The 23523-nt window shown below is 43.4% G+C and overlaps 1 protein-coding gene across 1 annotated transcript in view; it reads left to right on the forward strand.

The window, feature by feature from the left end:
• The first annotated feature begins 4360 nt into the window (after positions 1-4360).
• The window catches only part of JPH1 (junctophilin 1), a 97363-nt gene continuing 78200 nt past the window's right edge, over positions 4361-23523 (forward strand). The window contains exon 1 of the mRNA XM_075270418.1: positions 4361-4848. Coding sequence (XP_075126519.1) covers positions 4470-4848 — 379 coding nt within the window. The 5' untranslated portion in view covers positions 4361-4469. The remainder of the gene's footprint in view (positions 4849-23523) is intronic.

The following is a 23523-nucleotide window of genomic DNA, read 5'->3' on the forward strand; positions in this document are numbered from 1 at the left end:
CCTGTCTGTCTGGACGTCTGTCCGTTACTGTGGTCCAGCTACACTGGGAGTCTTTTCACACACTCACACCACCCATCCATTCCTCCACATGATGTGTAAGTTCATGGATTTTTGCCACTGATACTCAATACTGACTAAATTGAGATTTTTTTCAAGTTTCAAATTTTTTCTTTTATAATTTTCATATTATTAACATGTTATTGCTCAGGTGATTTCCAAAATTTCAAGACTTTTCCTTCAGGGTTTTGCAGTTTCATTGTTGAGAAGTGTATAGTTGTCTGCAGCGTTGAAGCTGATGTTCGTTCAGTTGACGTATACCAGCTAAAAAGTTGTCTCTACAACACAAAAAGACACCAGTATTATAGATAGCACATAGCACATAGATATATAGATATAGATAGCACATAGTAAGTGGGGGCCCCATTACAAATTTGGCATTGGGCCCAGGAGCTTTGCGTTATGTTTTTGCATATAGCCTCGGTGTATTGCCATACAAGCACTATGTCCAGGACCCTAATATGTGCATGAGCACTACGGCACTCAGCCATCATGTCTAATATGCAGACACCTGAAGTACATCAGACTTCTGCTATTTTAGGTGTTAAAGGGATTCTATCATTAAAATCACATTTTTTGTCGATCACACGTAGGAATAGCCTTAAGAAAGACTATTCTTCTCCTACCTTTACATGTTTTCTCCACAACGCCGTTTGGTAGAAATCCTGGTTTTTCTCTGCATGCAAATGAGTTTTCTCGCAGCACTAGGGGCGTCCCCAATGCTGTGAGAGAAATCTCCTCCATTTTCTTCAGGAACGGCATCTCTGTGCGTCTTTTTCTGGAGCTGGGTTCAAACTTCTAGGCCTCGACATAGCCGACTGCGCATGCCCACAGGCCACAAGAAAATGGCCGCTTACACAGAAGATGGAGGCAGCGCTGGAGATTACTCTCACAGCATTGGGGACGCCCCAGTGCTGTGAGAGAACTCATTTGCATACCGAAGAAAACCGGGATTTCTACCAAACGGCGGTGCGGAGAAGACATCTAAAGATAGGAGAAGAATAGCCTTTCTTAAGGCTATTCCTACGTGTAATCAACAAAAAAATGTGATTTTATTGATAGAATCCCTTTAAGTGTTGCAGTGTCCAAGAAATGACTTTCTGGCACTTATTGGAGTATTATGGCTGGCCCTTCAATAGGTAGTTTGGATAACACTATTGGAGTAATTTGGGGCCACATATCTGGCTTTTCTGAAGAGTATATGACTCAAAATACTGGAGGTACTGACCCCCATTAATCAATAGTAGTGTCATTTTAGCTAGTGTATAAAGTTCCTTTTACATTATCTACTGGCAATCTGTGCCAATTGATCATATAGTATGGTTGCTGTGGTTGGGACCAAACTTTTATTCCACCGTTTGTGTAAAAAAGCCTCAATGGGTAGTCTAAGATTAAAAAAAATTTAAAATATAAATTGGCTTCTTTCTTTCAAAATCAGTGTCATTCTTGCCCACATGGTGTGTGTGGTATACACTTCAATGATGAATACCACTCACGACCCATGGACAGGTGTGGCGCTCTTTCTGGAAGAAGGCGACCTTCTGTGTGTGATGCTGGGCAAATCAGGTCTGCTGATTTATTGATGCGGTGGCAAATGTATCGCTGGTTTATCTCTTTTCAGGGACGTACAGAGGTAGTGATCACTACCGGGCCCTAGAGCTTGTGGGGCGCAAGGCCCTCTCTACATAATAAGAAAACACCAGTTATTATAGATAGTATATGGTAATTGGCAGTGCTGTCACAGATTTTGCATTGGGGCCCAGGAGCTAATAGTTACACCTCTGCCTTCTTTAACCCCTTCCGGCTGGTGGCATTTTTTGATTTTTGACTTTCGTTTTTGACTCCACCCCCCGCCCCTTCAAACCCCATAACTTTTTTATTTTTCTGTTCACAGAGCCATATGAACACTAAATGTTTGTGGGACAAATTGCTAATTATAATGGTACCATTTATTATACTGTACAATGTACTGGGAGGCTGGAAAAAAAAGCAGAACGGGGTGGAATTGGAGAAAAAGTGAATGTGTGCAACTTTCTTACAGGCTTTATTTTTACAGCATTCACTGTGCAGCCAAAATGTCATGTCACCTGTATTCTATGTATCGGTACGATTCCAGGGATACCAAATTTATATTGATTTATTTACGTTTTACCCCTTAACAAAATTCCAAAGTTTGCAAAAAAATTTTTTTTCTTACAGTTGCCATATTCTGACACCTGTAACTTTTTTATATTTCTGTGTACAGGGCTGCAAAGAGCATCATTTTTGAGGTGCAAGATATACTTTTTATTTATACCATTTTGAGGAATGTCTATTGCCTTTTTTATTAAAATGAAATAGCAAAAAAAGTAGCAGTTTGGCAATTTTTTTTTTTTTTTCTCGCTACAGAGTTCACCGTACAGGCAGAATGTTTTCATAAGTTAGTAGAGCGGGCATTTTCTGATACAGGAATACCTAATCTGTACGTATTTCACAGTAATTTCTTACTTTTATATTATTTATGTATTCTAGGGAAAGGGGGGATTTGAATTGAAGGTGTTTTTAATTCTTTTAAATAATTGTATACTTTCTTTTAGTTTGTTTTTTTATATCCTTAATTTATTAGACCTCCTAGTGGTCTGATCACTAGTGCAATGCATTACAATGCCAATGCCTTGCAAAATAGCGTCATTTGTATGATAAATGCCATACAAGCCTGGGAGCCTTCAATAGGCTCCCGGCTGTCAAGGAAATACAGTGCTGGCTTCGGATCTCATTCCAGGTGCCGGTGATCCTACCAAATATGGCAGCACGCCATGCAATGCCAGGAAAATGGCGCCTCTGTCAAGCTTTGACTGAGGCATCAGGGACCTTAAGTGGCATAGTGCCGGGTCTTTGCTGTTTTATATTCAGCTCCTGAGCCGCCGCTATATTTAAATACCCAACATCTGCCATACTATTACCATGAATGTTGGGAAGGGATTAATAATTCTGTCACAAAATAAACCTCTGCCATTCACACTAGCTAAAAGTGTGTCCTTTTTTCTATACTGGGATCTTTGTGTAATAGTCACGCACTTTCTGTGTGTTAGCTGGATTGTCTGCACCTTATGCTGGGAAAGGAACTCCTAGTAGTATAGTTATCTATGGTGCGAGGAGTCCCTGTCTCCCAGCGACATGCAGCCTTGTACTATAATCAGTATGGGAAAGACATTGTGACATATAGCAGCATATATATATTACTAGGAGTCCCTCTCCCGGCATAAGGTATGGTGTGGATTAGTATATGGTACCACAACAATCACAGCGTGAGGAACAAGTTCAGCAGCAGGACAGCTTAAGCGCTGCTGAAACACCGGAGCAGGAAAACCATAAACGGCAGCAATTTGTTGAATATATGCGGATCATCGACATCAACAACACGCAGACAAAGTCGCAGGCAGAGACACACACAGACAACATCCAAAATACACAAGTGCAAAACTTCTTATAGGACCACTACACAAACAAAAAATGAAATAGACCGGTGCGAAGCCGAGTCCTCCTGCTAGTCCCTCTATAACTCCCACCAGAAAACTGCCGCAAATTATAAGAAATAAATTGGGCGATCGCCCCCTGCCCTGGTCCACAGTCATAGAAAGTGACGAGGAAGGTGCAGAATGGGACGTGACGTATAGTCAGAACAAATAAGGTCCTTGTGGCAATGATGTACATGCAAACGTAGATGGCTACTATGTGGCACCTTTGGCTGGCACTTCCATGGGCAATGCACATGTCAGGAAAACCTGACCACATTTGTGGAGGGAATGTAAGTAGTGAACACTTAGTTTGGGCAGAGGACCCTATAAATAATCTGTAATGGGGCCTCTACCTGCATTATGTTACATGGGACCCCTCAGGGTCCAGGGCCTGGTACTGACTGCACCCCTGTAGCTATGCCCCTGATGTCGGGCACAGTGACTGGCATTTATATGGGCACAGTGACCGGCATTGGTGAGGTATGTGCGGCCAATACTTGTCGGTACGACCTGAGGGACAATGTGACGGACTCCACTTTGGCGCCAGCCTGGCTGACAATACAGAAGAGAAGTTTGCGCGCGTGCTATGGCTGCCGCAGTCTCTCCCCTGCAGACAGGGGGCGCTAGTCTCCCTGACGTGTTCGCATCCCAGTTTCGGACCCTGCGCTGTATAGTGAGGCTGCTGGTGATGAGGATGAGAGTATTGAGGAGGAGGAGGAGTGCGGGGGGTGGGGGCGCGGTTAGCGGCAGATGATGCTGGCGGGCTCGGCTGGGGATTGGCCGGGTGTTGGCAGCTGTGAGTGGGATGTAGGGGGTGTACATGCCGCGCCCGGAGCAGGGTGTAGGGCACAGGAGAGGGTGCATGCCGCCGCCGGGACACAGTCACTAGCTCCCCGCTCCTCTCAGCTCCCCTGAATGACGGGCGGACGTTTTGACTTCGACGATGGCGGCACTTACTGCGGCGGCTGGGAGGATGGCAAGGCACACGGGCACGGCATCTGTACGGGGCCCAAGGGGCAGGGGGAGTACGCGGGCTCCTGGTCACACGGCTTTGAGGTAGTCGGGGTGTACACCTGGCCCAGCGGCAACACCTACCTGGGCTACTGGGCTCAGGGCAAGAGGCATGGGCTGGGTGTGGAGACCAAGGGCAGGTGGATGTACCGGGGAGAGTGGTCCCATGGCTTCAAGGGGCGCTATGGGGTCCGCCAGAGTCTGTGCACCCAGGCCAGGTACGAGGGCACTTGGAGTAACGGGCTGCAGGATGGCTACGGCATAGAGACCTATGGAGATGGAGGTGAGTGATGCTTGTGTGCCCGGCATGTCCTCGGCTCCTTCACTTCTCTGCAACTTTTATTCTTCACTGTCCAGTCACTTCATGTGCAGGTGGCAGCCACAGGGCTGTGGGCACTACACACTGGCACATGCATGGAGCCTTGCTATCCTTCTTTGCCAGTCTATGGAAGATTTTGCCCATTGCTTGTCTGTGCCATTTTAGGGATAAATCCAATGCTCTACCTGTGACTGACTCCAATGTCCCTAATGGGTAGGTGTGGCATGATGAGGTTATGGGGCATGTTATCATATTATGGAGTGCCCATATATATACATGTCCACCAGTCCTGACTGCCATGCCACCCTGTCTGACTCACGCACATACTGGACGGGTAGTTTGCCCATCAGTCATCTGCTATGGAACTACAAATCCCAGCGTGCCAAGTTTTGATATATTAGGTTTGCTTCACAAACTGCAGCCAATACTGTGACATAATTGGCAATTGCAACGTGAACAAGTGATGCCATCTCGCTGGATACCTATAAGCAGTTACCATCTTCAGAAGTGGGCAGGGTTAGAGATTGGCATGTATGGGTACAGGTGGTGTGTCATAGCAATACATGCAGGCAGGGTCACTATGGGTGACTGACGTTTTAGAAATGGTATAGATAAATGGACTTTATGGGTTTTTTTTGCATTTTGCTTCCATTGATGTTAATGGGTAGGAACCACAACTGTAAAACAAGTGAGAGGGTATTCTGCAGCATCGTGTGAACAGGAATATAAAAAAAAAACCTCACATAAATTTTATATTGTTAGGATTGTGACAGTGACACCAGATAAGCGGTACATATATCGGTAACGTCGTACAAATTAGGTAAGGGCTACACAACAATTTTGGCTGTGACACCCATTGCACCACTAAAGACTGCCAGGTCGCCATGCAACCATTGCGACTGCAACTTTTTTGCAGCTTGAATTTGGGGCACACTCAAAGTTACGTGACTCAATCCAATAACATGGGTGAAGGCGACCTGATGATTTTTGGTTGTGCAACGAGTGTCGCAGCCAAAATTACTGTATAGCCCTAACCTTATACTTTACAATCAAGATATGTGTGGATTGATATTACTGTTTCCTAGAGACTGTATACTTCTTTTCCTTATGCCATTATGTAAGGGTATAGTTACACACACCAGATTTGTTACAAAAGTTTCTGCAACTCAAAATCAGTTCCGTTCCTCTGAATGGGTTTTTTTGGCGGCCGGTACACGGACTTGTTCAAGTCCAATTCAGATGAATTGGATAGTTTCAAATATTTCTGCAATAAATCCGCCATATGTGAATATGCCCCTTCCCTCACCATGGACATTGCAAATTGTTGGGTGCATCTTTATTCCAGCTAAACAATGGGCCGTTCTTTCATAAATACGATCCACAACCTGTGCCCATAACACATATGACGTCACTTGCACACTTGGATGGAGCCGGATGGAAAACTACAGCAGAGCAGTCTGTCGAAACGCTGCCAGCTGTCATGTACACTCTTGTATATGCTGCAGCCTTCCATTCACCTCTTATATGGATACAGAAGGCATACTGGAACCTGTAGTTCTAAGATGGCCTAAGTCTGCCAGCAAAACTGAAGATCACAACAAAGCTCGTGCCAGTATTGTTACACATGCCCTACAGTTCACTGCCATGGCAAACGCTACAAGATCAGACTTCCAAGTAAAGCCGCCACCTGTCACACAGTTTATTTTACTTCTTCTGTACATGATGAACTAGAACATTGCCAGCTGTTATGGAACTACAAGTTCTAGCATGCCCTCTGCTTCATATAGTATGTATAGATGTAGCAAACTAATGATGATAATACACTAATAACTTGCTGCAGCGTAATAATTTATATCTTAGGACTTCATTCACACCTGCGTCATGTGCCCATCCAGCCGAGATCCATCGTAACTTTTTTGTTTTACAAACCAGACTTTTTTGTCCACCGATTTTAGTTTAGAAAACAGACATCTGACGGACCCCCATTATAGTCAAAGGGGTTCCTCAGGCTCCATTTATGTTTGTTTTTATCCATTTTGGCATTCCTCCGGTCCAGAAGAGAGGTCAAAGGGCACAGATGTTACTGTAGCCTGATACAACAAAAAGACACTAAAAAGTCTTGTTAGGTGTCAAAATAAAATTTGTACAGAAATTATATTAGGTGGGTCATGAATACGGTTATACGGGTATCCCTTATTGTACGTGCAGATTATGGGCACCCCATTATGTTGCTGAAGCTGGCCACCTGGCAGGGAGGAGGTTAATTTCCAGAATAAACTTGAATTCTTCTGGACTGTTTGGACATAGCAGGTGGCTAGTGATCATGTTTCTGTAGACTCGGCACAGCTGAGTGCAGCGCTTTCTGCTTATGGGAACGTCTTTGCAGACGGATATGCAGATCTGGGTAGAAGCGAGTCAGTCGAGGTTGAGCCTTGGGAAAAGTGTTCAGTTTCTGTATGATAAGTCCGTAGAATTGCTCATGGCTATATATCTGGTGTGTCAGGCGGCACTTCCATGCAGAGACTGCAAATGACTGATTATATAGATAATTACTGCGTGTAATGAACTCTATAATCTGTATCCGAGGAGGTCGGGAGACTCTTAAAGGAGTTTTACAAGGTACAAATAAGAAAAAAAAACAAAAACACTTAGATACTACAGGGAACATTTACCCCCATTATTGATAAATACAATTTCTAGTTCTCATCCCCGGCAATCCCAGCGGTGCTATTTGTCTTTGTTGCTGAATTGGAAGGGAATCCTTTTTCAATGAAATCTTGCACACTGTACAGATGGCCATAGACGTTAGATCTCAAAGGGCGACTGATCAAACGATGTCACCACCAACATTATCAAAAGTGATCATGCAAAACACTGGGATTTTTGCTGGACAGCAAGACAAAATTTTCCAATATGGCGGATCTGATTAAAGCTAGTCGCAAACGGCCGTTTGCAGCATCAGAATTCCAGTTTTTGGTTTGCCAAAATGGACGAATCAGCCATATTGTCTGACAAAAATCTAATGTGTGCTGCCTTTAGAAGTGTGCCAGGCTTCTCTATTGGCCAACCCTGATGTACAGATTACAATGGGGACCACACGTGTATGTCTCCACTGTGAAACAAGCCGGTAACGAAACGGCTCTGCTAACTTTCTATAGACAGATCGGGTATTATCGGCTCCTGGCCAGTGCAAATTATTTTTTGGGGATACCAAAAGTTTTCTTCTGCGGGCTTTCTGCTTCAATTATACCTATAGGGAAACCGCCAGCGTTTCATAGGTATAATTGGCATGCTGCGATTTAGAAAAATGCAATGATTACGAAAATCGCAGTATTCCTGCTGTGTGTATTTTTCTGCAATGTATGAGTGGCATTCGCAAAGTCCTGTTAATGAATCACTTTTCAGGGACTGTAAAACGCCATGGTATTTGCCGCCCATTTCCGCTGTGGCCAAACTGCTGCGTTTACGCTGCACAGGGCCCTGGTCTAAAGCTAGCAAAAAACTTAGTGTTTTTCCAGGCAAATGATATTGATGACTTATGCTTGTCTAGGTCATTAATATCAGATTGGTGGGGGTTGGACACATAGGAGCCCACTAGTCAGCTGTTCTCAGCACCCGCTATATGAAGAACACAGTCAGAATCTGTCAGGACTCCGTGTAGTGGCCACGATAAGTTACTGCATGTTAGCTCCCGTTCACGTGTATAGGAGTTGAGCTGCAGTACCTCGGCCACCACACTGAGAACAGAGCTGTCTGCTTCCTGCTGTGCTGTCTGTTTAGGGGCTGCTGAGAACAGCTGATCGGTGGGGGTCCTGCATTTTGGACCCTAGCAAATCTGATGTTGATGACTTATTCTAAGGATAGATTATCAGTATCATTTGCCTAGAAAAGCCCTTTAAGGCCAAAGCCCTACATTGCGGAAACTCAGCTTTTTTTGCTGAAGATTTTGTTGCAGTTTTTTGAGCCAAAGCCAGGATTAGCTACAAAAGGAATGAGAAACGTAAAGGAAGAACTTACACTTCTACATTTCACTCAATCCATTCTTGGCTTTGGCTCAAAAAAACGCAACAAAATCTGCAAGAAAAAAAGCTGCTTTTCCGCAAGGTGGGGCTTAAGGCTAAGGCCCCACTGGCCGGAACTTCTGCACTAAAGCGCTGCAGGAACAACCGCGGCATCAACACATTGCAGTTCTTCCCACAGCGCTTTGAACAGAAAGTTCACAGAGTTTTCCTCTACAGACTTTGTTACAATTATATCTGTGCGAAAGCCACCAGCGTCTCCATAGGTATAATTGACATGCTGCAATTTTCAAAACCGCAACGGTTTTGTAAATCGTAGCGTGTCCGCGCTGCAATTTTTTCCGCAAAGGGGGCATGGGATTGGCATGAATCTCATCCACTTTGCAAATAAAGTAAAACATCGCGATTTTTACAGCGGCATTTCAGTGGGGCCCCGGCCTAAGGGTCCATTCACACGGAGGAAAAAGGTTGAAGAATTTGGTGTGGAATTTCAGGGCTGAAAAAAAGCAGCCCTGAAAAAGGAACCCATTGAAGTCAATGGGAGGCTTTTTTTCAGCGCTGAAATTCCACACCAAATTCCTCACCATTTTCCTTCGTGTGAATAGACCCTAAGAATGATGGGAAAAGCTACTGTTTTGTTGGTGCGGTTTTTTGAGCCAAAGCCAGTAGGGGATTCAGTCGGAGGTAGAAGTGGAAGAGCTGCCTTTATATTCCCATTTCTTTTACAACCACTCGGCTCAAAAAGCTGCAGTAAAATCTGCAACAAAAATGCAGCTTTTCCAGAACATGTGGCTTCAGCTTTATAGCTGTTGGCCAGCAGCTATTTGTAAACTACACATCCACATGCATGCTTGGTTCAGCTAAGCATGCATGTGTTGTCAATGGGAAGAGGGGAATAAGATGCTGCCAGGAGTGTTTGGAGGTTGGAGGGTGGAGCATATTAAAAGTCTCTGTTTATTCCCCAACATATGCCAACAAACATCTGCTGGGCATGTCCTACAAATGAGATAGTCCCAGCAAAGTCTTCTTAGGCTCTATTATTGTCTGTACTATTACTTTATGACAGTCTTTCTAGTGAGGTCCTTCTCAGTTTTCATGTGATATGTTCTATTCTCGAAACATGCACCAGGTTATCAGACTTCTTGGAATACTCTGTGTGTTTACATACAGTATACAGCACAAAACAAGCAAAGACCGCCCCATATATATGTACGACATGCTCATACCATCCACCTTACAGTGAATTATCAGACCGTCAGTCTGATGGGATCACCACCAATCTGCTGATGGTTTCATATCTATACCCCAACCGGTATATACCATGATAAAGGCAATAGTTTGTATTGTTACCATGCAGAAGAGCAGTCAGAACTGTCCCCCTTCTATATCCCATAGAGTGCGCACGCTCTGTAGTATGTACAACCAACAAACTGAATCGCGCCTTATCCTGGGAGAGCAGATCTTACACAACCTTATCTCTAAACACACAACCTGCTGCAGAGGAATGACATACACGAAACATATGTCTGCGCCTGTGCCTGGCAGCCAGTTATTGGGGTAACGCTGGGTCACTAGCCCATGCCATGTTTACTCCATGCAGAATTATGTAGCAGCTAGATAACAAGCCTGACAATATATCTCTACCTTATATGTCCCAGGTGGCTACCTGAACTGTTTGGCACTCAGGTACGTGTGGCATGTGTCACAATCCTTGCCGGTCACACCCCTGGGACACAGCAAAAAGTTGTTGGACTTGTTAGTTTAGCATATAACTGTATTAAAACAATTGAGCCGGTTATTTCTGAATGAAATGCATTGTGTCTACCTGACTCCAGCACAGAATACCAATGTATTGTGGAGTATCAGGAGACCAATAGGAGGCGCAGGGAACAATTTGTAGATCTTCTCTATAGTAAGAAGGCAAAGTAAGAAGAGTCTCTACTTGTTTTGGCATCAAAAATATATATCAAAATTGCAAGTATGAACTGGGCAGAAGACTTGGCAGAACCAATTAGGAAATCCCCACTTTTATTACAATCTGATAAAGCTATTAGTAGTCACCAAAGAACTGAGTAACTGTATTAAATTAGTTATCGCATCAAGACTATTCCTGTGTCAGTATTAAAAGGCTGGACTACCCCTTTAAGGCTAAGGCCCCACATAGTGAGCGATAGCCAAAAAAAAGTTGTAGAAAAGACCGTGGTGGAAACGCATTGCTTAAGTCTGACACCTGGGACCTCCACTGATCAGCTGTTTGAAGATCCTGCAGTGCTTGGCTGAGCTCCACTTTCTCCTTCTCAAGCCAGTGTTCATCAGTCACACGGCCATGCTGCAGATCAGTCCCATATAGAAGAATGCAGCTGAGCTGCAGTACCAAGCACAACCACTATACAATGTATGGCACTGCACTTGGTAAGCTGAAAAGAGGCAGCAGAAAGCCCACAGTCCCTGGCTACATCTGATCTGTGGGGGTTAGGAACCCCAACCAATATGATATTGATGACCTATCCAAAGGACTGATGATTAATATCAATTTTATGTAATCTTGTAGTCGGCAGCTGTCATTTAATAGTGAAACATCATTCAGTAGTGCTGCAGCTGTAGTGTAGCCCTGGCCTGAGTGCAGAGATGTGTATGGTGACTACAGTTCAGCTACAATGCCTGCAGTAACACTGAGGTAAAGGGGCTCTATCATTGGGAAAAGTCATTTTTAACTAATCATATACTTGCATAGCCTTTAGAAAGGCTATTCCACACCTACCTTTTGTATGTAAATCCCCTCAGTAGTTTTTGAATGAGCCAGTTTTTATACATATGCTAATTAGCTTACAGCGAGCATCGGAAGTGTCATGGAGCACTATCTCTCCCTGCTACGTGTACAGCACAGGCTGCTGATGATCACTCATCTCCCTGCTCTCACACACACAGCAGACAGTGCTCGCTGACACTTCTGGTGCTCCTTGCTGCCTCATTAGCATATGAATAAAAACAGGCTCATTCAAAAACTACTGAGGGGATTAACATACAAAAGGTAGGTGTGGAATAGCCTCTCTAAAGGCTATGCAAGTATATGTTGAGTTAAAAATGACTTTTCCCAATGATAGAGCCCCTTTAAGTCACCCCCCTGTTTCACCATCAGTTCATGCTGCTGCTCTCTCTCTCTGGTTTGTATGTGCACATATCTGTCACAGGCTCGCCAGGTAGTCCGTGCACGTAATGGGAGAATGGTAACCTATAAAGTACAGGTTACTAAATCAGCACTGAGAAAATATACTACCGTAATCTGGTAATGGAATCATATATACTGAGGTAACCGAGCCATAGCAAGGAAATCTCTGTGGACTTTCTGTGAAAAGCACTGTGGGAAAACTGTGATGAGTTGCTGCTGCGTTTTTTTTGCTGCGGCCTGCTACGTGGCACCTTAGCCTTAAAGTCTAGTGTCAGCAAATAAATGGTATAATTTGTGTACAATTTTCCAATATATTTTCTATATGGATTTCTCGTGGTTCTATAGATTTCTGCTTGTTGTCATCCATTGTTTACAGTGGATAAAAATGGGTCCATGGTCATGTGATATACAGTCCATGGTCATGTGATTACACACAGGTGCACAGCTCGTTACAGTCACAGCACAGTCATCAGACATCTGCTTGGTAACGAGTGCACCTGTGTGCCCATCACATGGCCATGGACTGTATATCACCTGACCATAGACTGTATATCACATGACCATGGACTGTATATCACATGACCATGGACTGTATATCACATGACCATGGACTGTATATCACATGACCATGGACTGTATATCACATGACCATGGACTGTATATCACATGACCATGGACTGTATATCACATGACCATGGACTGTATATCACATGCCCATGGACTGTATATCACATGCCCATGGACTGTATATCACATGACCATGGACTGTATATCACATGACCATGGACTGTATATCACATGACCATGGACTGTATATCACATGACCATAGACTGTATATCACATGACCATAGACTGTATATCACATGACCATGGACTGTATATCACATGACCATGGACTGATTTTTATCCACTGAAAGTAAACAATGACTGACAACAAGCAGAGATGTAGCAAACTGTGAGGAATCGATACAGAAAGTATATTGGGAAATTGTACAACTTTTCATTTTATAAGCAATAGAATTTCTTTGCTGAAACTGGAGAACCCCTTTAATATTCACCTAGCATCTGTACTCCCTAAAGATGGGGGGAAAATACACCTTGGCTTGAGTGCGCAGGCACAGTAAAGCTGTGGTACACTGACCAGGCGTCACGTAACCACTACACAGGCGCCAGGAGCACCAGAGATGAGTCCGATGTAATGCATCAAACTCTTCACTAGATATGTATAAAGTTGTGGGTCTTTTTTGTTTTTTTATTGCTTATTATAGGTATGGGCAGCTTTACAACCGGACTATTTTTTTTTTACATGGTTAAGGGTCCCAAATTGCTCCCCCTTGTGGTCGCTGCAGGCACCCTATATATTATCATTATTCCTATGACTGTATTATTGATGACAACCCCCACCCCTTCTACAAACAATATTAGTTAGACTGGTAGGTTATAGCATGTCTTTCCAGTTGTACCCAATGTGGCCTTTCTATACTCCTCTTATCAGGGGCAGCACACACTACACTTTCAGCCTGACATAGCGCTGCTTAGTGAACGTGCCCGCTGTGTCTGCCTTCATGCGGTATTATTATGGGAGTTATTATGTTCAGGTTGCAGACCTGAAAGCACTTTGCACTAATGGCGCTCTCAAAGTCAGGAGAATAATACTGGGAATTGTTGTATTCCTGTTCTTCTGTAGGATCTGATAGAATAGAAGGTAATGGGTGGTTCATGGACAACGTTTGTCGCAGCCTTTTTCGAAGGCAGGTCAGGATTTTTATCTAATGTGAGCTTGTGATGCTTTGTTTGGAATGGAAATTCTTCCAGTGTATTTGTATAATGCTTGAATAGGAAAATCTCTGTATCAGTAGCTATTGTTCTGTCTGTAATGAGCAAACAATATACACTTTTAAGAGGTTTCTCCACAAAGTATTTGTAATTAGAGATGAGCGAGTACTGTTCGTATGAGCCGTTCCGAACAGCACGCTCGCATAGAAATGAATGGACGTAGTCGGCACGCGGCGGGTTAAGCGGCCGGCCGCCGTCAAAGCGGAAGTACCAGGTGCATCCATTCATTTCTATGGAGCGTGCTGTTCGGATCGGCTGATACGAACAGTACTCGCTCATCTCTATTTGTAATCTGTCGCCACATATATAGTGAGTGAAGCTGAAAAAGTGCCATGTGTGAGGCCCCCACTGATGTGACATTGAAGACCAACAAAGGGGTTGTCCAGGGAGTCTTTCTTAACTTACATGGTCAAGGGGGTTTTACATGCTGCACCTAGGTATTCCATTCTGGTTACAACCCTGGTTCACGTGATTGGAACTAGGTCATGCCGCCTCTGCTTTCACCATTAGTTACCTGTGCTATAGGGGCAAGCTTTACTAAGTCAGCCAACCTCCATAGCACAGGTATCTACCTATGATCAAGGGCGAGTAGACACAGGGTGCTGGTTCCAGTCATGAGCCCTGGGGTCTCAACCAACCTAGAACTCCAGGGTTCAGCATCTAAAACCCCCAGAGCATGTAAAAAAGACTTCCTGGAAAAGGCGGCTGCAACAAAGTACCAGCAAAGTGAATGAGATTTTGGTTCGTCTCATCCAGACGTTGTGAAACCAAGACAGTTTTGGAAATCTCAGCATGTCAATTATACCTACAGAAACCCTGACGGTTCCTCTGTTGGTATAATGGAAGCAGAAACCCCTGTGGACTGTGTGAGAAGCGCTGCAGGAAAAAAAAGCAATGCTTTTCCATCTTAGTTTTTCACCATGTCCAGCCACGTGGGACCTTCACCTGAGGCTAAAGCCCCACATTGCGGAAACACAGCTTTTTTTTGTTGCAGATTTTGCTGTGTTTTTTGGAGTCAAAGCCAGAAGTGGATTGAGTAGAAAGGAGAAGTATAAGGGTAAGTTTAGACAGGGTACCGGAGCAGAAACTGGGTAGCTGTGACTGAAAGCTGGTGCACTGCATCGGCTCCGGATTAGGCCCAATGAATGGGCCTTGTCCGGAGCAGGGGAGTGTCTTCAGGCCGAATCGCCTGAGCAGCTCCCATTGAGAGATTTTTGGTCAGGATTTTGAGGTCGTATCCGCCTTTTTGGTCAGGATTTTGAGGTCGTATCCGCCTTTTTGGTCAGGATTTTGAGGTGGGTACGGCCTCAAAATCCTGACCAAAAATCTACATGTGAACTTACCCTAAGAGCTTTCTATGTATTTCCCATTCCATTTGTAGCCATTCTTGGTTTTGGCTCAAAAAAACGCAGCAAAATCTGCAACATAAAAAGCTGTGTTTCCGCAGGACTAAATAGCAAGACGTAAACTTTTAATGCTGAATTAGATAAGTTGGGTAGTCGTTGAAACAAGACGTAAGACTTCAGATGTATTATGCAGATAGATGAAGTGCGAGCCAAGATGACATGAAGAATTAGCAGTATATATACATAGGAGACACCTGCTCTAGAGCCTGCGGAGTGCGGCCATTTGTCTCTTGCCACTCATTGCCTGAAACCTGTTTTTCATTGAACATATTTGCGATGAGCACACACTGGAGTTCTTGGATAAGATTGATGTGTGTGGGCTGGTTGCCGCATCGCTATCCTTGTGATCAGGGAGAAAGGTTTCTATGGGAATAGCTCTTTCCTCATTTGGTAAAAATCCAAACATATGAAGAGTCTTCAAGTGTCATTTGTAAATGTAAAATTTTAGAATTAGCTGGCATCTGCTGTATAATGAAGGCACAGGATGCATCTGCCCATCCTTCAATCTGCTCCAAATATTAAACTGCACGTATAAATGCCCCCTGGTTAACTATTTGTGTGTGTATATATATATATATATATATATATATATATGTGTGGGTAGAAGTGCTCTTATGACTATTTTCATGCCATTTTAAAATTAATATATTTTATATTTAGAAGAAAACCTAGTAAGATAGCTCACTTGCCTGCTACCCGTGGCCCATGGACTTACTCAGGGCCTGTTTGCATAGCGCAGTCATGTTGTTCATTTTGCCACAACTTTTTGCTAGCACAGCAGATATTATGACATAAGTGTGACTTTGGAGTAAACCTTGACCATTGTAGTACAGCTGCTCTCTTACTACCTCTTAGAGCAGGGGTCAGTAACCTTCGGCTCTCCAGCTGCTGTGAAACTACAACTCCCAACATGCTCCATTCACTTCCATGGGAGCTTCAAGAACAGCAGAGCAAGTATGCATGCTGGGAGTTGTAGTTTTACAACAGTTGGAGAGCTGAAGGTTCCCTAGCCCTGCATTAGAGGATCTATACTATGTCTGTCTCCACCATGGCTGCCAGCTATTTATAAAGTCTGAGCTTGAATTGGAGTCATTGGTTTGTTATACCAACTGCACAGCCCTGAATATACTCTAAAATTCTAAGTAGTAGTGCAGATATACCCCAACTTTTGGAACCAATTCTGACCCTGTAGACAGGAATGTCAGTACAACCTTTTAAAGTGGTGAAGTGGTCCTGCAAGCGCTGTATTAAAGGTATTGTCTGGGTGGAGACTATTTATTTATTTATTTTTTAAACCCAGAATGGATTAAAAAATAAGAAGCCTTCTATATCTCAGTAATTCTCCAGGGTTGCATGGCTTCCCTGCTGGTCACTGTTTTCTGACCCACAGGAAGTGGCTGCTCAGCCAATCTCTGGCCACAGCACTGACCAACATCTGCCAGTGATTGGCGGAGTAACATGTCATGTGTGATGAGAAGGTGCAGAAATTAGAGACCAGCAGGGGACCTTTGCAGAATAGGAGCAGGAAGAAGAGAAAGTATGATGATTTTTGCTACCTTTTTAATCCCATTCTGAACCTATTTGAGGATGGGGTCTCATGTTGCAAAAATGCTTCGATTTGGCTGCAGCGGGACCTGCAAACTGATTGGGATTCTGACTAATCCTATTCACACATTGTAGAAAAAAAATCTGCAGGGGAAGTGCTGCGAATTCAAAAATGCTTGTAAATCACAGCATGTGAATTATACCTACGTAAAGCTGGCATTGTCCCTATAGGTATAATAGAAGCAGAAAGACCGAAAAGGAAAACTCTACTCTGGAAAAAAAAGTGACGCGTTTCCACTGCTGTCTTTTCTGCAGCGCTTTTTGGCTGCACCTCGCTATGTGGGACCTTAGCCTTATAAAACTTTCACCATTCGACGCTCCCTTTAAGTTATGGTCAATACATAAACAGTCAATCAAGTGTGGATGCTGGCTCGGTGACAGTCTCCCACTAAGCAGAGTTCTTGGAATTAGTCTTCACCGTGGGATGTCGCATGGTGTTGTGCAGATCTTCATTTGTCACCACTTTTTTTCTAGGATTACTGCTTGTAGGGCTATATTCACATTGCAGTTGCCCTGGTCTGTACTAGATCCTTACATTACTTGCCAAAAACCATGGCAGAATTCCGATAGATGAGAACCTGGGGATCTGACTCCCATTTTAGAAGATCATGTAACCTTAGCATGTTCTAGCTGTGCAGTTTTCCTATAAAGGTTACTCCATGGCAAATCAGCATGACATACATGTGCCTTTCTAATGGGTTTTGTACTTTGCAAAGGGTTAAATTCCACAATAAAAATCTGCAATATACCGTAAATAAAAATACTGCAGCCTTTTCTTTCTTTTTTCCCTTCAAATTTACATCCTCTGGACCAAAACTAAACAGAGCTGCTGAGTTACAGCACCTGCATAGCATTTGTATAACCAAGGGGCTGTGCAAGGAAAAGTTTAGATGAAATGCTGCTCAGAGCACCACGACTGCTTTATTCTAGTAATGGGTGGAGGTTACGGGCAGATGGGCATGCTGGTTGCTAGGGCATACAGGGTATACGTAGGAAAAATATTTGAAGCGAGGCTCATTATTATGTCTCCGGTGTGTAAATCCACTTTTCTTTGTTGAAGAGCAGGGAATTATCAAATCCAAATATTAGGATTTAGTGAAATATGAAATCCTGGGGCAGGAGTTCCAGGCACAATGTGATTTAGGTTAGTTGCTGGTATACATGGGATTGATAAAACTATAGGAAACAAGTTTGATTTATTTATATTTAAAATCCTTTAGGCTAAGGGCTAGTTCACACGGGGTTCCACGTGAACACATTCGCGGCTTTCCACTCTGGATTAGACCCAAATGAATGGGCCTAGTCCGGAGGGTGCTGTCGTGAACAAACCGCTAGTGGAAAAAAGAACACTAGCGGTCTACATAGACCTCTGTTGTGAGGGGGCGGATTTTGAGGCTGATTCCATGTCAAAATCTGCCCCCTCTCGCCCCATGTGAACGAGCCCTAAGGCTCCACGTGGCATTCAGCAGCAAAAAACGGTGCAGGAAAACCGTGGTGGCAACACGTCACAGTTCTTACTGCAGCGCTTTGCACAATTATACCTATAGGCACGTGTATTTTATGTGAGATGGGATTCACTAAAATCCCATCCACTTTGCTGTGAATGTCAAATGCCACATTTTTTCCATGACCTTTTTTGCCAGTGGGGCTCCGGCCTTAGGGTCCATTCACACAGAGGAAAATGGTGAGGAATTTAAGGAACCCATTGAAGTCAATGGGCAGCCTTTTTTTCAGCGATGAAATTCCACACCAAATTCCTCACCACTTTCCTCTGCGTGAATGGACCCTTAGGGCTCGTTCACACGGGGTAAGAGGGAGCAGATTTTGGCACTGAATCCTCCTCAAAATCTGCCCCCTCACAATAGAGGTCTATGTAGACCGGTAGCATTCTTTTTTTTCACTAGCGGTTTGTTCAGATTCAGCTGCAGCGTCCGCCTCGTGACAGCACCCTCCAGACAAGGACTATATGCACACGCGTGCACATGTGACATAAACACTCCTGCAAAAACTGCAGCGTTTTACAGTCCCTGCAAAGTGGAAGGGATTCTAGTGGATCCTATCCACACATTGCAGACAAATACCAGCAGCAGAAATGCTACGATTTCCTAAACTTTTGCTTTTTTTGGAAATGATAGCATGTCAGTTATACCTACAGAAATGCCGGCGGTTTCCCCCATACATGTAATTGAAACAGAAAGTCCGCAGAGGAAAACTCTGCAGACTATATGTGAGAAGTGCTGCGGGAAAAACTGCATTGCTTTTTTCTGCCCAATGGGTACTTCATTAAGACCTAATGAATATCCCCAATACTTGGGATTAGATAAGAGAATCTGCTTTTTTTTATGCCCAAAGAAACAGCGCTATCGTCTGGTACTAGAGTTTAGAAAATGAAGCTGACACAATTGATGTCTATGAAGGTTATGGATCCTATAGTGTAAGTTGCAATATAGAGGACTGAAGGTGGGGAGAGGACGTGAGGAATCCTTTCAATATAACATGGATGTTTACTCCAGTGTCAGGTTTATTTAACATTTGCGCGCTATTTTCCGGTCGGAGTTTACATACGGTTCTATGCCTATTGTTGACACTTTGCCTACAAGACAGAATGGCAGCCGGCGCTGGAAAAGTAAATATTTTAACGCTGCTGTGATGGTATTGTGCACACCAAAGTGAGACTGAGTTTACATGGAGACACATTTCTTTCATTTCGCTTGTACCCACATGTTGGTTTATAGCAGGTCTTTTTAGCATACTTTTTGCAACCAGACAATCCTTTCCCCTGATATGTAATATTTAAAGGGACCTGTCACATTGACTCAGCAGGCTTATTTTTAGGAGGAGCTGAACATATTGATATACTAGCCTCTACCTGCGACTTCGTCTGTGTGTTGTTAGAGTCGATGATCCGCCTGCTCCGGCATTTTGGCAGCTGTCAAGCTTATTGAACTTATTCTTCGCACAGTGCCCATGATTGTTGTGGCATCTCAGCAGCTCGCTTGTCGGCATTGATAATCCACCGGTGCTTCGGCAGCTTACAAACTGGCCTGCCGCTGAACTAATTTCTCGTGCTGTGATTGTTCCGGCATCTCAGCAGCTCGCTGAGGACGCCATACAATGAGTGTGTTGTTGACGTCGATGATCCCCGTCAGCTCCGCTTGAGGAGAACTCTGTTGACTTCTGGCTACGTTCATAGCTGCCGTTGTTTTAGAATTTTGCAACAAATTACATTTTCTTTTTCCCGGCATGTTTAAAAGTAGCAAACTGCCAATTTGGATTAAAGGTGTTTTCCCATCCAGTGTGTCAGCATGGCCTGGAGCAGATCAGATACTATGCAAATGCATGTACACAATCCACTGAGGGTTAGCTGTGTGTTTACATATAGAGATAACAGACCTGGCTTTATCAGAATCTGTGATAAGCTGCTGCAAGGGCAGTGTAATATAGTATGTGAACATAAATTCATAACAGTCATGTCATTTACCGGGATAAAAAACTATGTGTTAATTGGGGTTACAATCTATCTATGTGCCAAATTTCATTCTAATCTGTTCAGTGGTTTTTGCGTGATTGAGGAACAAACATCCAAACACACAAACTTTCACATTTATAATATCAGTAGGATAATATCAGTAGGATAGGATAGTTTTATGGGATAAGATTCAGTATAACCTATTATTTGTCATTTCTATTCTCTCTGAGCTTAGGAGTCCAGTAGGCGGTCCTACCCAGTGACTAGTGCCAAAAATCCAATGTACTCTTATTATAATAATAATAATAAATTTTATTTATATAGCGCCAACATATTCCGCAGCGCTATACAATTTGTAGGGTTCAAATACAGACAGAAAGATACATAAGAAAGAAAGTAATTTCACACAATGGGACTGTCAATAAATATAACTTTATTCAGACATCAGAAAAAATCCATGCAATTCAGATAAGGTATTGAGAATGGGCGAATGATATACATATGCTAAATGTGATATGATAGCAATAAGTCAGACTACTAAATATGATATGATAACAATAAGTCAGACTACTAAATATGATATGATAGCAATAAGTCAGACTATCCCAACAGAACCTGTTGACCATGGTATAATATTAGCATTTCCTATTGGGGTGCCTATAGAAAGTGACCATTACATGTACAGTATGTGGCTGGTGCTACTTGTGCAGCTATGAGAGTACTATTAGTGGGTATGTCTTTTTGGCATTTCTATGTCTTTTGTACATCAGACAATTTTACAGATCTGTCTTCAGCAGTTTTTGTAAGAAATCTGGATAGATGATAACCACGCTGTGAACAGCCACATGACTTGTCCGGATATCTCAGCACATATGGATACACATGTAAAACTCCTCAGAGGGGTCAGCACCTCCGCAAAGGAAGTTTAGCTTACACATGATAAGACAAGAAGAGTAAGATGAATAGCAAGATAAATAGGAAAATAACAGAAGGATAGAGCCGCTCTCCAGGATGTAAGGACGGCTGCACGTGTGAAGGGAAGTGTGCTTGTCTGCCGAGGATTCAGACTTCTGAAAGAACGTGGCGTCATTTGTTTTTCCATGAATGACACTCCATAAAAAAGGGAGAGCGAGCTTCTTGTGTTATATGAAGTTGTCTTGTATACTAGAGTATTCATTTATAAGATGGGTATTTTATTATATTGTCTATATTGCAAAGGTGTCAAAAAATAGGTTAAATTCATAGTATGTTGGATAAACTGACTACAGGGGCGATTACTAAAGCACCACTGGAAAAACAACCCTGTCATTTATGGTACTGGTGTCTTCTTCAGGGAGTCAAATGAATGGGATTTATAAGTGACCGCCAGGAAGCCGCCCCCTGTCCAGTTTCTCTGGGGTTTAAGACGGAAACCTGGCGGACTGAAACAGTGTGCACAGGGGCGCAAGTGTTCCAGCATTCACATAGAATGGAGACGGAGGGTGCTCCATCTGCATCAGCCATTCTGTCTGTGTTTCAGTCCATTGCTCTGATTCTATGACAGATGAGAGCAGTCTGAACGTCCCCTTACAAGTGTATGGAGATGTGCCATTGTCATATTCTGTTACGTCCAACAACAAACATCACAGCAACAAATTACTCATGATGGAAAGTCTGGAAGAATCGCCAATTCATAATTATATTGGAAAACCCCTTTGTCTGACTCTTCCCTTTCATTCAGTTATAGACAATGTAACTATTATCCTGTATTAATACATTTTATAACAGAGCCCAGAGAGACTTACTGAAGCCCCTATAGCTTATTCATCTGGAGGACATACTCCACTCATCTGCATGAGGAAGAACAAGGGCACCCAGACGTACAATGGCTCAGCTTAAAAAGGGACTAGATATGTTTTCACAGAATCCTATGATGGTCACTGGCACAAAACACTGAGCAAGCCGAGGTTCAGAGGTTTATGAGAGTCGGACGTAGGCAGATGATAGACAGGATCTGCTGTCCTGCCTACATGAGGATGCTTGACTTCTTCACCTCGGTATCTACCCAGGACTGACAGAACTAGAATGACAAAAGGAGGCCTTGAAAATGACGATGGCCTCCATTTATAGGGTTTGTGAAAGTTTCTATTAATAGGAGTCAACTTACATAGCAGCAGTAATACTCGCTCATGGCGAAGGGCACTGTGCTAAGTGGTGGACCTGGAGGATTGTGACAGGTGACAGACCTATAGGAAGATATGGACATATGGAGGTGCTAGAGATCAGATCTCTAGGACACCATCTTATTATGACGTCTGCACATATTACACGAGGAAAGCTATGTTTTCCTTTTATGATGCGTTGAACCCCTTTAAGACACTTATTATTTTTACAAATATGTTACTACACGTCTGTTCTATGTCAGCACATAAATAGGGCTGAGAAGTGGCCACAACCCTGTTTGCTCTCAATCCGGAATGACTAGAAGTGGCTCTGGAAAATGTCTGACTCCTGAGCAGTACAACCATGTCATACGAGTAATCTGTATCTGCTGCTGTGGATCTGTCAGAAGACTGGGACACTATAACTGCAGGCACCTAAAGTGGTTATGGCTAAGGCCCATGCTGTAGGAATAGAATGAAAGGCTGAAGCCTTAAACACTAAGGAATCCTGTGAATCCCATCCTCCACACATTGCAGAAAAATATTCACATCGGAAGGCTGCAATTTTCCAAAACCATTGCGTCTCGTATAGGTATAACTGAAGCAGAAAGTCAGCAGAGGAAAATTCTACAGCTGAATCAGCATATAAAGTGGCCTGAGGTATGGATATTAAGGCTTAAGACCCCACGTAGAGGGTCACAGCGAAAAAGTGCTGCGGGAAAAACCGCGGCGGAAATGCATTGCAATTTTTCATGCTGCGCTTTTTACAGAAAGTCCGCAGAGTTTTGATCTGCAGACTTTCTGCTTCCATTATATCTATAGGGAAACCACCAGAATTTCCATAGGTTTAATTGACATGCTGCGTTTTCCAAAAACGTGACGGTTTTTAAAATCGCAGCATGTCAATGAAATCTATGGAAATGCCAGCGGCTTTCCTATAGATATAATTGTCAAACAAAGTCCGCGGAGGAAAACTCTGTGAACTTTATGTTG

The sequence above is a fragment of the Leptodactylus fuscus genome, chromosome 4, assembly GCF_031893055.1.
Source record: "Leptodactylus fuscus isolate aLepFus1 chromosome 4, aLepFus1.hap2, whole genome shotgun sequence".
NCBI lineage: Eukaryota > Metazoa > Chordata > Amphibia > Anura > Leptodactylidae > Leptodactylus > Leptodactylus fuscus.